Genomic DNA, 13,116 nt, shown 5'->3' on the forward strand with positions numbered 1-13,116 from the left:
AAGCCCTCTGCAGAGCCTTTTGCTGTCCAGCAGATCCACAGATGGGATCTCGGTGAGGCCTTGGATGCATTCCTGTGCCTCTTGCTGCTTTCTAACCCTTTCTGTGCCCCTTGCAGTACGGCTACGCTCCCAAGGGCTCCTCGGTGGTGCTCTACAGTGACAAGGACTACAGGAAGTACCAGTTCTTCATAGCCCCTGACTGGCAAGGGGGAATTTATGCCTCGCCCTCTGTGGCAGGCTCCAGGCCTGGTGGGATCATAGCTGCCTGTTGGGCAACCCTGCTGCACATCGGCGAGTCGGGCTACGTTGAGGCTACGAGGAGGATCATTCAGACAGCCCGTCTCCTCGAGTCTGAGTACGTGCTGCCTCAGGGCCTGCTCCTGCTCTGCAGCCCTGGGCTGGAGCCCTCCTCCCAAACTGCTTTTGTTTTGTTGTTCCCTGGGACCTGCTGGGTGGGACCTGCTGGGCACAGAACATTTGTTTGTGCCCAGATAGCTGAAGGACAGGGGTGCAGCCCCCTTTATTCAGCTTGGCTTTGAGAATTCCTTCTGCCTCAGTCATGCCTGAGGGGGAATCTGGAGGGAGGACAAAAGGAGGGTTATATTCTTCCTTGTTGGGGTGCTTGGGTGGCTGTGTAAGAGAAGCTGATTTTCTCTGCTTTTCTGTCTTCCCTTGCTTTTCTGTCTTGCCTCTTTTCCATTTCTTCCTGAGTTTACTTGACTTCAGGGATGTAATGACCCCGGTCCTCTAGCAAGTCCCAATGGCCCGGGCTGGGTGTGTGATTTTTGGGTGGGAATGTGCTGCCATCTGTTCTGCAGCTTTTCCTTTAAGGCTACAATTGGGGGGACAGAATGTCTGAACCCTGTAACCCTGATCAGTCATTTCTTTTCTCCTCCTTCTTTTCAAGGTTGAGAAAAATTGACAGCATCTTCATTTTTGGGAAGCCAGAGGTGTCTGTCCTCTCCATTGGCTCGGACACTTTTGACATCTATCGATTATCTAATTTTTTAGCTTCGAAAGGATGGAACTTGAATGTCCTGCAGTTCCCACCAAGGTGAGTGTGTGGAGAGCAGGGAGTGATGTATTTAGCTAGAGTATGCAAGATGGTCAACTTCACGCCATGTAGCTCTTGTGATTTGCTGAGTACTGTTGTTCATAGCTGATTAATTGTATGTAGAATTTTCCTCTGCAGAGCAGGAATCACTTTTGTAATTGCCATTATACAGCAGTGAAGATAAAGTAATAGTAATTTTAATGAGCCTGGCAGAGGACATATCTGAGGCTCCCTTTCTATTTACCTCCATCTAATACAAGCAGAAAAATATAAATAACCAAGGCTCTCTCTCATCTTTAGTTAACTGAGAGTTTGTAGATTGATTTATCTATTTTTACTGTCTTCCTCCTGCCCACTGAAGATGAAGGAAATTAAAACAACAGTGAAGAGCTGATAATTTTCAATGTAAAATTAATCTTTGTCGGAGACTTTCCTTAAATGGGAAATTGGGCTTCTGTGGGCAAAAGGGGCCAGTGTTCCCAGATGCAGCTGCACTGAAAAAAATATTGACTGGCCATGTGAAGCAAAGTCCAGAGAGCCTGAGGTGACAGGTCAGAGGTGGGTGCTTCCTTCTGGTGATGGCTTAGAAGCAGAGGAAGGAGAAGGAAATGATGGCAGGGGTCCCTGTGCTTGCAGGCAGCTGCATTTTTCTCACCAGCGGTACGTGGAATGAGGTGAGAAACTTTAACCTAACTGTGAGGTCAGGAAGGGGGAAGGAGCTGGTTCTAGCAAGCATTTTGCAGAGATTACCCTTAGTGGGAATGCTGTTTTAAGGAGATACACAGCTATCAGTGGCCACAGAAGGGCTCAGCTGCTGTTGGGTGCTCACAAGACGTGGGGCTGTGTGTACTGGAGGTGGTTAATCTCTGCCCTCTGCCCTGCCTGTCCAGCATCCATCTCTGCATCACGCAGCTGCACACGAAGCCCGGCGTGGCTGAGCAGTTCCTGAAGGACGTCAAGGACAGCATCCAGGACATCATGAAGGACCTCAATGCCAAGACCACGGGCATGGTGAGAGGGCCAGCAGGCGGTGAGGGGCTGTTTGGGCTGAGGGTGTTTCTCCTGTGTAACAGCCTGCTCCTCTCTGCCTAGGGAGCCATCTACGGGATGGCGCAGTCGGTCCCGGACAGGAGCCTGGTAGCCGAGATCTCCCAGGCATACCTGGACGGCCTCTACAGCACGGATGTTCTCAGCAGTGACAAGCACATGAACGGCTCTCCCGGCCACCACTGACTGTAGAGCAACAAATCAGTGCCTTGCCAGCGAGCACTGGGGCGGTTCTAAAGGTTTCCTAGGGAAAGAGATTGCAGTACCTTTGTTCCTACAACTGCAGGTCTGAGGGTGGCTTGATCTGGAAAAATTCCTTCCCTGTCTTAGTCTGTTCTGAAATCTGCATTGGTTTCATGCCCAATTTCTGTTTTAGGGCTTTTCCTCCCTCCCTTCTGCCTGTTTTCATCATGGCTATTGATAGTGAATTGAATGTCCATTCCACAGCTCCGAATTCCTCAGGTATTCTGAATGTCACTTCATTCTGTGTTGTTTCTCCTCCTCAGACCTGGTACTCAGCCAGTGTCCAGCCAAGTGTTAAATTTGAGTTCTCACATTGTGTTCCAGGGCTCCAGTCTTCCTGGAAGTTAATGGTAGACAGTAAATTGGAAATTTTGTTTTCTCTTGAGTATTCCTGTAGGCTGCTGCATTTAACAGACCGTGCTGGGAGCCTTATATCTGTGTAATGCAGAGCTGATAAATTGGCAGAGGGAAGGTAGTCAAGGCCTCCTTTTGAAATCCCCTGTGGAGATCTCAATGAGACTGCAATCAATATCTGCTAAGGGGGAGAAAAATACAACACAAAATCCTTTTCTGGAATCTCTTGAACAACAGCAGAAATAGAAACGGAGCGGGTGGCATAGGGAGAGGAACAGGACGATACTGAAAACCCCAGGTACATCGTGGCTGTTCTGCTCCCCTGCCTCTTGCAGAAGACATGCATTGACCACCCAGGGGTGCTGTTTTCCCTTGCACAAATCTGGAGGGAGGTGCAAAGCTCATTTCACTGTTCAGAACTTGAAGGTTTTACACTGTCCCCTCACGATGCTGTAGCAGAGCCAGCCAGGCCCTGGCCCGTGTCACAGCCAGGGGCGTTGTGCGCAGATGGGTTTTTTTACCACGGTCTTTTAGTATCAAAAAGGTGACTTTTGTAATAGCAGTAATCTCAGCTCTTTGCACTGATTCTTTTAAGGCACATTCTCAAAAGGGCATTCACCATTGTGCCTTGAAGCTTCTCTGGCTTTTTTTTTTGTGGCACGCCAGGGAGGATTGGAGGGTTCAGCTGTTTGACCATGACCTTGGTTGTGGTCGTTTCTTTATGGTACTAATTCTGAAAACAAACCTCAAAGGCAGGCTGGCCTCAGAGGAAGCACCCTTGCCTGTTAGGTAGGATAGTAGTTGTAATGAGCCAAGTCCCTTCACAGTATTACAGAGATGCTGGGAGAAGCAAAGGAAAGGATGCAGGAAGTTGGAGGTGTTCCAGCCTTGGGCACGTGGCTCAGCCTTCTGTTTTTCCCTGCCGTTTTTAGGGTAACAGAGTTTCCTCACAGCCTTGTGAGGCACTTGTGGGCTCAAGGGCAAGCAAGAACCTCTCAAGTAGTGTTGGAGTTACTCCTGCAGGGCTTTCCCATGTTTCCTCTCAGCTTTTTGCATGGAGCAGAGAGTTTCCCAGGCAGAATCCCACATGTGGGTGAAGACTTCATGCCGTGTCAGCACAGTCCTGTGCAGGGCGTCTGAAGGCTTCTCTCTGCTGTAGCCTGGTAGCCTGAAGCTGACCCTGGCTGAAGCACAGGAATTTTAAGGAATGAGAAGGTCACTGACCAGCTCCTGCACAAACCAGCGAGTCTTGAGCCCAGCCATTGTGGGAAGGATCCTGGCTTTCCAACAGCTTTATTCCCTCTGCTAGGAGACAGAAGCATTTTGGCCATCTGCCCTGAGCTTGATGACTTCATGCAAGTCTCTGAGCCCTTTTGAAATCATTGAATTGCCCGAGAGTCTCTTGATGGTGATACCAGCTCTGGCAGTTTGTATTGGACCTATTTGTTCTCTCAAGGTCTTGCCAATGTGACCATTGCTGTATCTCTGAGTTTGCAGTACTTTGGAGAGTCTTCAGTGTCTGGCTACTGTGATGGTTCTCTTTGGAACCGAGATTTAACAAAACAAAAAAAAGGGAGGTACTCTTTTTGTTTCTGCTTTAAAAGAAAGAAGGGGTGGATTGGAGTGGGCTGAAGGAGAGCAAAACTCCCTTCTCTTCTTCCCTGGTTGCATTTTCCTCCCAGGAAGTAGGTGGATCTAACAGATCAGTGCTCCATTTCACATTTTTGGATGTATTTGAAGATGTTATTTGTAAGTCAATGTATTCTGTTCTAGGCTTTGCTTATTAATAATATTTGTGGGTTTAATTGTTCCATATGTATTTGTCCTAGACTGTAAATGTAATCCTGTGGTCGGGAATAGGCCACTGTAATTCCCTGGTGTGTAGGTTTTATTCATCCTTGTCACCAACCCGTAATCTGCATCTACTTTATCATGCCAAATGGTCTTGGAAAAATGGATTTACAGGCTGTGTGGTTGTTTCAAAGACAAAATGAGTAAGAATCTGATGAACTGGATTATGATCTGAAACTGGATGGTACTTTCAGACCTGGAGAGATCCTTGCCACAGTTAATTCCTGCGGGATTTTCAGGTTTTCCAAGTGGGACACTCAATTTGTTGCTTGTACAAAGCACTCCCAAGGGACTCACCTGTTCTTAGGTACTAGAATGAAGAATATCCAGTGGGATGGACCAAGAAGAGATGTGTGTCTTCATGCCATGGATTTCATCTGCACTTTTCTGATGACTTGGGGGAGAGGGGAGCAGAAGGGTTGTGTACAACACAATAATACCTTGCCCAATAAATCCACGAGGACTTTTTCATGGACAAATGGGATGAGTTGATCTGATGGCAGTTTTCTGCTTTGCTCTGATTTGCCATTGTCAAACTGGAGTCTGAAATAGCTGGAAAGCTGGTGAAAATGGGCCTGGTTTGTATTAAAATGGTGCATTTAGCTATCTAGGCTCACTGAGCTCTTATTTTTCTGCTTCAGTGCTTGTTTGAATGAATGGGGACCTGTTCCTGGAATTTGCTCATGCACAGCCTGATCTGTGGCAGGGAGGATGGTTTATGAATCTTACTAACTCTGTCTGAGGGCTGCTCTGTCCTTCTGTCAGCATGAAGGTGGTGTCTGTCTGCATCTTGTGTGATGTTCAAGGATGCTGGAAGTTTAGAGCTATGGATTTTCTATTAATACTTTGTAGAATTTTAAAGGGTTAAAAAAAAAAGAACAAAAGACCTGAACTGGGTGTTTGTAGTGTTTTTCCCCAGACTGTTGTGCAGAAAGCAAATGCTGTTGGTTTCCCATGAGATAGTTCATTGTATCAGTGAAGACCTTGTACCACCATATCTACCCACAACCTCTTTTTTGGGAAGCATTCCCCCCTAAGCAGTCCCTGCCCTGGTGCTGGGCTGCTTTTGTGCCTTTTGGTTGTACTTTGCCTGCATTTGGGCCTTGGCTGTGGCACAGCTGTGATTTTACACAGGCAGTTTTTGCCTGTCCTGGCTTTGATCAGCTCTTTGTCTTTCAGACCCCTGTCACTCTGAGGTGAAGGCACCTGCCATTGCTGTGTGAAGTTTTTCTGTGGCACAAACACCTTTCAGGGCAGTACCTGCCTTTGGGAAAACCTCTTGGTGTCATTTGATCAGTGAGGCCTCTTTCCAAAGAGCCATCAGGTCAAACGAGATGTTTATTGTAAACATTTTCAGTTGGTATCCTACTGCAGGCTGACTCCAGTCGGGGTGAGACCACGTGCCTGATGTAATACTGCTAGAGAGGGGTTACAGCAATAACAAATTGCACAGCACCTTGCTGCTTGATGACAGAGAAGCTAAAGGGTTCACAAAACATGTTTTAGGCAGAAAGCACATTCCAGGAGGTAAGGAGCAGCAATTGGGGCAGGCTCTGGACAGATTTACTGGTGCAATGGTGTAACTTGACTCTGGAAGGATATCGACCTGTTGGAGCAAATCCAGGGGAGGCACCAAGGTGACGAGAGGGGATGGAGCACCTCTGCTATGAGGAAAAGCTGAGAAAATTTGGATTGTTCAGCCCAGAGAAGAGAAGCTTTGGGGTAACCTAATTGCAGCTTTCCAGTACCTGAAGGAACCGACAAGAAACATGGAGAAGGATTTTTTTTACAAGAGCGTGTAGTAACAGGACAATGGGAATGGATTCACACAGAGTACGTTTAGATGGGATATTGGAAAGAAATTCTTTCCTGACAGTGGTGAGGGCCTGGCACAGGTTGCCCAGAGAAGCTGTGCCTGTCCCATCGCTGGCAGTGTTAAAGGCCAGGTTGGATGGAGCTGGAAACAACCTGGGATAGTGGAAGGTGTCCCTGCCCATGGCAGGGGGTGGAATGAGGTGATCTTTAAGGTCCCTTCCAACCCAAACCATCCTGTGACTCTGTGACATGACTGACTCCTGGTAAGAGGCTCAGCAGTTGGGGGTGTGGGATCACATGGCTAAGGAAGGGTTTAAGGATGGAATTTGCAAGCTCAGAGATGGATACATGCACCCTGAGAAGTGCCTCTACCCATCTGAGCTGTGCTGGGGAGGCTGGTGAGGTGCCGGGCTGGCTGGATCCAGGATCTAGCTTGGAAGTGGGAAAAGGCTCTGGGTGCAGCCGTGTAGGCAGGACACAGTGGCACAGTGGGTTTTTGGCTGCCTGTATCCCTGGTCAGGAGAGGGAAGCTGCCACCTGCTCGATGTAGCTGGCCAGGTTGATGTCTCGCTCCGATAAACCCCCGCAGTCGTGGGTGCTCAGGGTGATGTGAACCTAAGGCAGACAGACAGGCCGAGTGTTGGTGACAGAAACAGCAGGGCTGGTTTCCCCAGTGCTGCATCTGATGAGGCAGTAGCTCCAAACTTGTTAGCAAAATTCCCTGGGGTGGCAGAGGCGCTCTGGCACTTTGCCTGGTTTTTCTCCTTCCTACAGCTCATCCTGGCCACAAGCTGTCACTGCCACCCCTGCCTTGGTCACAGCAGCCCCCTGTGCCCATTTTCAACTCACTCTTTCCCCAGAAGCTTTTCCTGGGGCTGCTGCTTGATACAGATTTTAAAAAGCATCCCTGGTGCCAGCCTTTGGCAGCTACTGCTCAGCTGGATGGGGGAAAAGGAGGAAGAAAGGATCTGTGATAGCTGCAGGCTGGCTGTGATACGGGAATAGCATCTGAGGGAAGAGGTCCTGCTGATGAGAACACCACTGCTCCTGTTTTATCCCTCAAAAAAGGGAGCTGCTCCCTGAAGTGCTCTGCTTTGTCCCCACTGTCCATGTTTTTTACCTTGTTGTACACATTGAACCATTCGGGATGGTGATCCAGTTTTTCTGCCTGTAGAGCCACTCTGGTCATGAAGCCAAAGGCCTGCAGAGTTAGAAGGAAAGTTAACTCTGAACCATTTACCCTGCAATATATCGGTTTTCACCCCATTCCAATTAATTTTATACCACCTGTGTCTACATAACCCAACCAAATGCAAGGCTTGGGATATTCTGGGAGTTTTCTATGGGTTTTCCTCTTTCTTAGGAGTGTTTGCCCAGACAAGCCATGCTGGGTCAAGCACTTTGGTATCTCGGGTAGGTTATTTTGCTCAGCCATTCCATTTGAGGAGGGACATAGAGAGCTTTCTTTGACAGAGCTTTGCAGAGGGGACTCTCTGCTCTGCAAACTGGGTGTCCCAGTGTGTAAAACTCTGTGCCCCCAGTGCTCGTACCCGGTTGAAGTCCTTGAAGTGGAACTCTTTGAAGATGGCATCTCTGCCTTCCACCTCATTCCACCCCACGGCTCGCAGGTTTGGCAGCAGCTGCTCCCTCTCCTCCGTGCTCAGCCTGTGGGCTTTTCCTGCCTGGCAGGGAAAGGAAAGTGAAGAGGAGCAGGTCAGTGTGGCACAAGGGGGATGAAGCAGATGTTCAGAGCAGTGAGGCATCCCATGGGCCCTGGAGTTACGGGAACACGGAGGCAGCTGCAGACTGGGTGAGAGGGTTGGAATATCAATGTCCTCTGCTCCCTGCCTGGAATACATCCTGCATGTACCAAGGAAGTCCAGCTGCTCCCTTCTGTCCTCTCACCTGCAACACCTCCCACAGTGCTTGAGGTACTAAGAAATGATATGTGTGTCAAGTTAAACTCCAAACTATATTTTCTTTTACATAAAATCTCCTGGGAAAAAAAAAAAAAAGCTTAAAAAGCTGAAGCTCTTGTGCTAATTTCTAAATCTGAGAGTTGCTTTAGGGTTCCTGAAGCAGGAGGGCTTATTTTTTATTTATTTATTTAATTATTCATTTATTGAGAAATCGCCTGCTTTTGAGGAGAAAGAAGTGGTGTGGATCAGAGATGAGTCACACTAAGCTGCAGTTCAGCTCCTTTTTCTATCTCCTTTATATTACAATGGATTTTAAGAGGCTGTTTCTGCCTGTGAGGAACGAAGGGCAGAGGGAGGGATTGTGGTTGTTCTTGTGTGCCCAAAGCAGAGCTGCTGGTACTTAGTTTTTAAGGGGTGGTAGTGGGGAAGCAGCAGTTCTTGGCTTTGAGGAGTATTTATGTGCAGAAATAAAACTAAAATGAGGCTCTTGGGGATGGGGGCTGCCCAAGCCAGCTCTGCTCTGGCTCAGCAGGGAAGGCAGGAGCGAGTACAGAGGGGCACTGCTCTCTGAAATGTTATGTTGTGGCAATTAAAATTCTTTCACAGAATCACAGATTGTTCTGAGTTGGAAGGGACCCCCTAGGATCATCAAACTCCCAACTCCTGGCCCTGCACAGGACAGCCCCAAGAATCTCACCGTGTGCCTGAGAGCCTTGTCCAAACACTCCTGGAGCTCTGACAGGTTTGGGTGAGTTGACCTTTCCAGCTGGTGATGATAAAGACCTCTTTGCAATTTCTTTTCCTTTATGTGCTGTAGAGCCAAATGTGGCAAGTTGGATATGAGTCTCAACAATTCTGGCCCAGTTTTTTGTGGGTATTTGTTCAGCAGCCCCTTGAGATGCTTTTCTTGGGCATCAGTGCTCAGAAATGGCACCTTGAAAAAACAAGGCAAATCATCCTCTCCTGTGGTTTTCCTGCTCCCAGGCTGTACAAAACCAGAGAGCCAGCTGTGAAACTGATGTTTTTGTGGGTGGTTCTTGCATGTTTTGGGGAAGATTGGAAAGATGATACCCCATTTCCATGGCTGTGTGGGTGCCTCCCTGTCTGTGCATCCATGACCCTTAGACTGCATGGAATGGAGAGTGCCAGGGTGTCACTGAACCCTAGCGTGGGGTGGCTGGGGGTGGCATGCTTCCTGTCCCCCTGGCACTGCAGCTGCAGGATTTTTGGGGAAGGCCTTCCTTACCTCTGCATGTTTTGTCCTCACTGCATTTTGGATGACCCTGGCTCTGTCACCCCCTCCCCACCCCCAAAAGTCAACGGAGCGCTGTGCTGGGAGGGAAGGCAGTGAGTAAACATGACTGAGCTCAATAAACCCTGAGCCGTTGCCCTTCCCTGCTGATGGAGTGATAAGCCGGGCACAGGTAGCTTAGCAACTGGATAACTGGGGACAGCGGATGGCTCTGCAGGGCGCTGGCAGGGGGCTCTCATGGGAATTGGCAGGGTTTGGGACCAGGGGCTGGAACCTGCTCCTTGTCGGTGCTAAAGAGAGAAGATGCAAAAGCTGGAGCTGTTGCTTGGAGTAGAGGGGTGTGGATGCAGGGGGCTGGATTCCAAACCAGCCTTCCCTGGGCAGAGCAACAAAAGGACGTGGTGTAATTGTTCTTTTTCTCGGTTGTGACTCTGTGGGAGAATGGCCCACAGGGCTTTTTCCAGCCCAGCTCCTCCCAGCACCAGCGGGAGGCATGGGCTGGCTGAGGTTTGCCCCACAGAGCACACAGAGTCAGCTCCTCTGGCAGTGTCAGAGGGCAAAGGCTCTGCCTGGAGCAGTCCCTGCCCTCCGTCCTGCTCCAATCCATCCTTCTCCACCCCGGGCCATTGGCCAGCCTGCTGGCATGTTAAAGCTTCCATGTGCTCTTACTCGTTTAAAACACACTCTCCTCGTTAGGGAAATGAAATTATTTTGTTTTCTTCTGCTGGTTCTCAACTGCCAAAAGGTTGGGGTTTTTAGTTTTGTTGGGTTTTTTTGCCAGCCGGAAACCAAGTAGATGCATTCCACAGCTGAGGGAAAGGAACCAGCAAGGGAAATTGGGAGAATATGAAGCCTCCTAGCTCTAACTAAAATCTTCCCTTCTGTAGAATCATGGAATGATTTGGGTGGGAAGGGACCTTAAAGGCCACCCAGTTCCAGCCCCTGCCATGGTCAGGGACACGTTCCACTGTCCCAGGCTGCTCCAAGCCCTGTCCCACCTGGCTTTAGACACTGCCAGGGATCCAGGGGCAGCCACAGGAACCTGGGCCTTCCCACCCTCACAGGGAAGATTTTTTTTCCCAATGAAGGTAGAACTTGCACCTAGGAGAAGGGCCAGGGGACAGCGGGCAGGGCTGGAGTGGTGTATTCCACAAGGCCCGCGGTCTTTTGCCGCTGTGGAAAAGCCGCTGCCCAGGCGGGCCGGGTGTGCTGCAGGGCCGTGCGGATGGAGCACAGCCATGTGCCGTGCGGGGGCCGCCCTTGCCCTACAAAATGCGAGGGGGCTCGTTGCTGGCGGACCCTTTCCCTCCCCTTGGCAGGGGAAGGAGCCCGGAGAGCGCTGCCTTCGGAAAAGCAGCGGCAGCGCCCGCGTTACTGATTAACCACAGCGCAGCGCCCGGCTCCTTCCCCCCTTCCCTCCTGCCTCTTCCCGGAGCCTCCAGCCGCCGCTGAAACATTTCTGCCTTCCAGAAGGCACGACACACAGCCGGCTTCCCGGCAGCACTCACCATGGCCCGCGGCTGTCCGTGGCCTCGGTCCCGGTCCCGCTGTGGCCGTGCCGGATCCCGCCGGAGCCGCGGCGGGTCCGGGCTGGCGGAGGCGGGGCGAGCCCACCGGGCCCACCCCCGGCCGGCGGGGCCTGCCCAGCGCCGGCCGCCGCCTGTGCGGCCCGGCGGGTGCCCGGACAGGTTCCTTTCCCCCTTCCTCTGCAGGTCACTTCCCTAGCCTGGGGCACAGGGAGAAGGTGGGATGGAGCGGGCGGCTGGGTGCTGCTGGCAGCACGCGTGAGGAGGGTGAGACCTCGGAGAACCCCCGGCTGCGCCGGTGACACCGCGGCCCGGCCACTGAGGGCCGTGCGGACGGGGTGCAGGAAGGCGAACTGCCCCACACCGCACTTCCCGGCGTTTGTAAGGTGTTTGCTGCCGCTGCCCAGGGAACGGTGTGTTCGTGGATGCTGAGTGATGCTCCCTGGCATTTTCCCTCTCCAGGCCAGATGGATTTGTGCCCGTGTCCTGCAGCTCGTCGTCTGCTAAACCCGCTCACATGATGGGCAGTTTTCCAGTGCTGACAGCAGTTTTTTACTGTGCTAGTGTATGTGGCAGACAGAAATCCAGCCCCCTGCTATTCCCTCATGGCTTTCTTCACCTTTGAAGTAACTAACTCCATTTTTTAATTATTACAGTATGAAAAACATCCCTTGTATATACTCTTGTGCACATTTTGTTTTCTAGTGTAAGAGATTGTGGGTACTGCAGAGATAATTTGTTTTTCCAGCAGGCAAATTAGAGGGAAGCAAATCCTTACTTTCTTTTTTTTTTTTTTTTTTTAATTTTTTAAATTTTTTTTAAAATTATTTTTAAATTCCCCCCCCCCCCCCCCCCCCCCCCCCCCCGCTCTCTAGGTTTGTTTGCCAGGGTAATGAAAAGGAAAAATGAGCATCTTTTGTGTGTCCTGGGAGTGTCTGTCTGGGGAGAAAAGGCTTGGAGAGCAATGAAGCACCTCAGCAGACAATAACTGTGTGCAGTTGGGGGCTGGAAGCTTTGCTGTGGATGGCAGGAGGAGGTGTGCTCCAGGTTTCCAGCAATGAAATCAGGAGGTGGGGTTGCTGGTAGGGTTGGGAAAGGCCAGCAGAATACTTTCTTGGCCTAAGTTGGAAGTGCAGGATTGGCAGTTTCATCACAGCCCAGCAGAAGAGTCTCTGTAAATAATAGAGCAGGTGAACTGAGGGCAGCTGGGCTGGTGACAGTGCCTCTCTGGGCCTCCCTATTGATCCGGAGATGGGCAGGAAGCAAATCCCTCATGTTACCTGGCTTTCCCTCCATTGGATTTTTCTCCAGCCTGCCTGGGGTCTGATCCTATTTCCCTTGGCAACATATGTGCTGCCAGTGCAGAGCGACTGATGGCCACCTCGGCTCCCTAAAGGTGGAGAACATCAGGAGAAAAAGGATTCCTTATACTGTCTTCTGATTGCTCAGCTCCTTTGTAATGGCATTTTCTCTCCTGGGGGATAAATCCAGCCCTAACTGCCAACCTTTCATGGCAGGGGTCTTGTGCAGAGGGACGGACTGGTCCTGAAAAACAACAAGAGAGCATTTGAGATTTTCCTCGCTCTGCAGTGTGGAATTGTGCCCAGGGGAATCCTTTGGCTGACTCCAACTCCTGAACCTCTAAGTTCCCCTTCTGCACAGTTTTAATTTCCCTTTGTGAAATGGTACCCTTTAGGTTTGTTTTTAATGATTAATTGAGGGGTGTTGGGCAAGGTGTTTGCTCAGAGCAGTTTGCACCCTGTGCAAGGGGTGAACCTGTTTACTGGGAACAGATTTTTGCTCTTTTTGCCTCTCCTTTTTGTCTGTTTTACAGCTGTGCTGCTTTTGGTGGCAGCTAAACCCACAGGTGTACAGGATTGTGCATATTTGGAGGGAGGTCTCATATCTTTCACTACTGATATTCTTATTTTGTCAATAACTTTAAAAATACATATATCTAACCCTGAAAGCTGCTTTGCTTGGGAGCAGTGTTCTGTCTCCCATGTCAAAATTTGCTTTTGCAGGGATAGATGGGATATTGGGAAGAAGTTCTTC

At 50.1% G+C, this 13,116-nt stretch overlaps 2 protein-coding genes across 2 annotated transcripts in view; one reads left to right on the top strand and one right to left on the bottom strand.

The window, feature by feature from the left end:
- SGPL1 (sphingosine-1-phosphate lyase 1) overlaps positions 1–5,155 on the top strand; it is a 29,801-nt gene extending 24,646 nt beyond the window's left edge. Inside the window, exons 11-14 of the mRNA XM_063406293.1 lie at positions 117–355; positions 908–1,054; positions 1,945–2,065; positions 2,147–5,155. Coding sequence (XP_063262363.1) covers positions 117–355; positions 908–1,054; positions 1,945–2,065; positions 2,147–2,287 — 648 coding nt within the window. The 3' untranslated portion in view covers positions 2,288–5,155. The remainder of the gene's footprint in view (positions 1–116; positions 356–907; positions 1,055–1,944; positions 2,066–2,146) is intronic.
- A 1,657-nt stretch (positions 5,156–6,812) lies between these two features.
- Positions 6,813–11,199, bottom strand: PCBD1 (pterin-4 alpha-carbinolamine dehydratase 1). Its single transcript, XM_063406294.1, has 4 exons — positions 11,044–11,199; positions 7,915–8,046; positions 7,485–7,565; positions 6,813–6,979 (listed from the first exon to the last, which is right to left on the bottom strand). The coding sequence occupies exons 1-4, from the start codon at positions 11,044–11,046 to the stop codon at positions 6,881–6,883; spliced, it is 315 nt and encodes a 104-aa protein (XP_063262364.1). The 5' UTR covers positions 11,047–11,199; the 3' UTR covers positions 6,813–6,880.
- Positions 11,200–13,116: the final 1,917 nt, after the last annotated feature.

This window comes from Prinia subflava, chromosome 9 (assembly GCF_021018805.1).
Source record: "Prinia subflava isolate CZ2003 ecotype Zambia chromosome 9, Cam_Psub_1.2, whole genome shotgun sequence".
In the NCBI taxonomy this organism is placed as follows: Eukaryota; Metazoa; Chordata; class Aves; order Passeriformes; family Cisticolidae; genus Prinia; species Prinia subflava.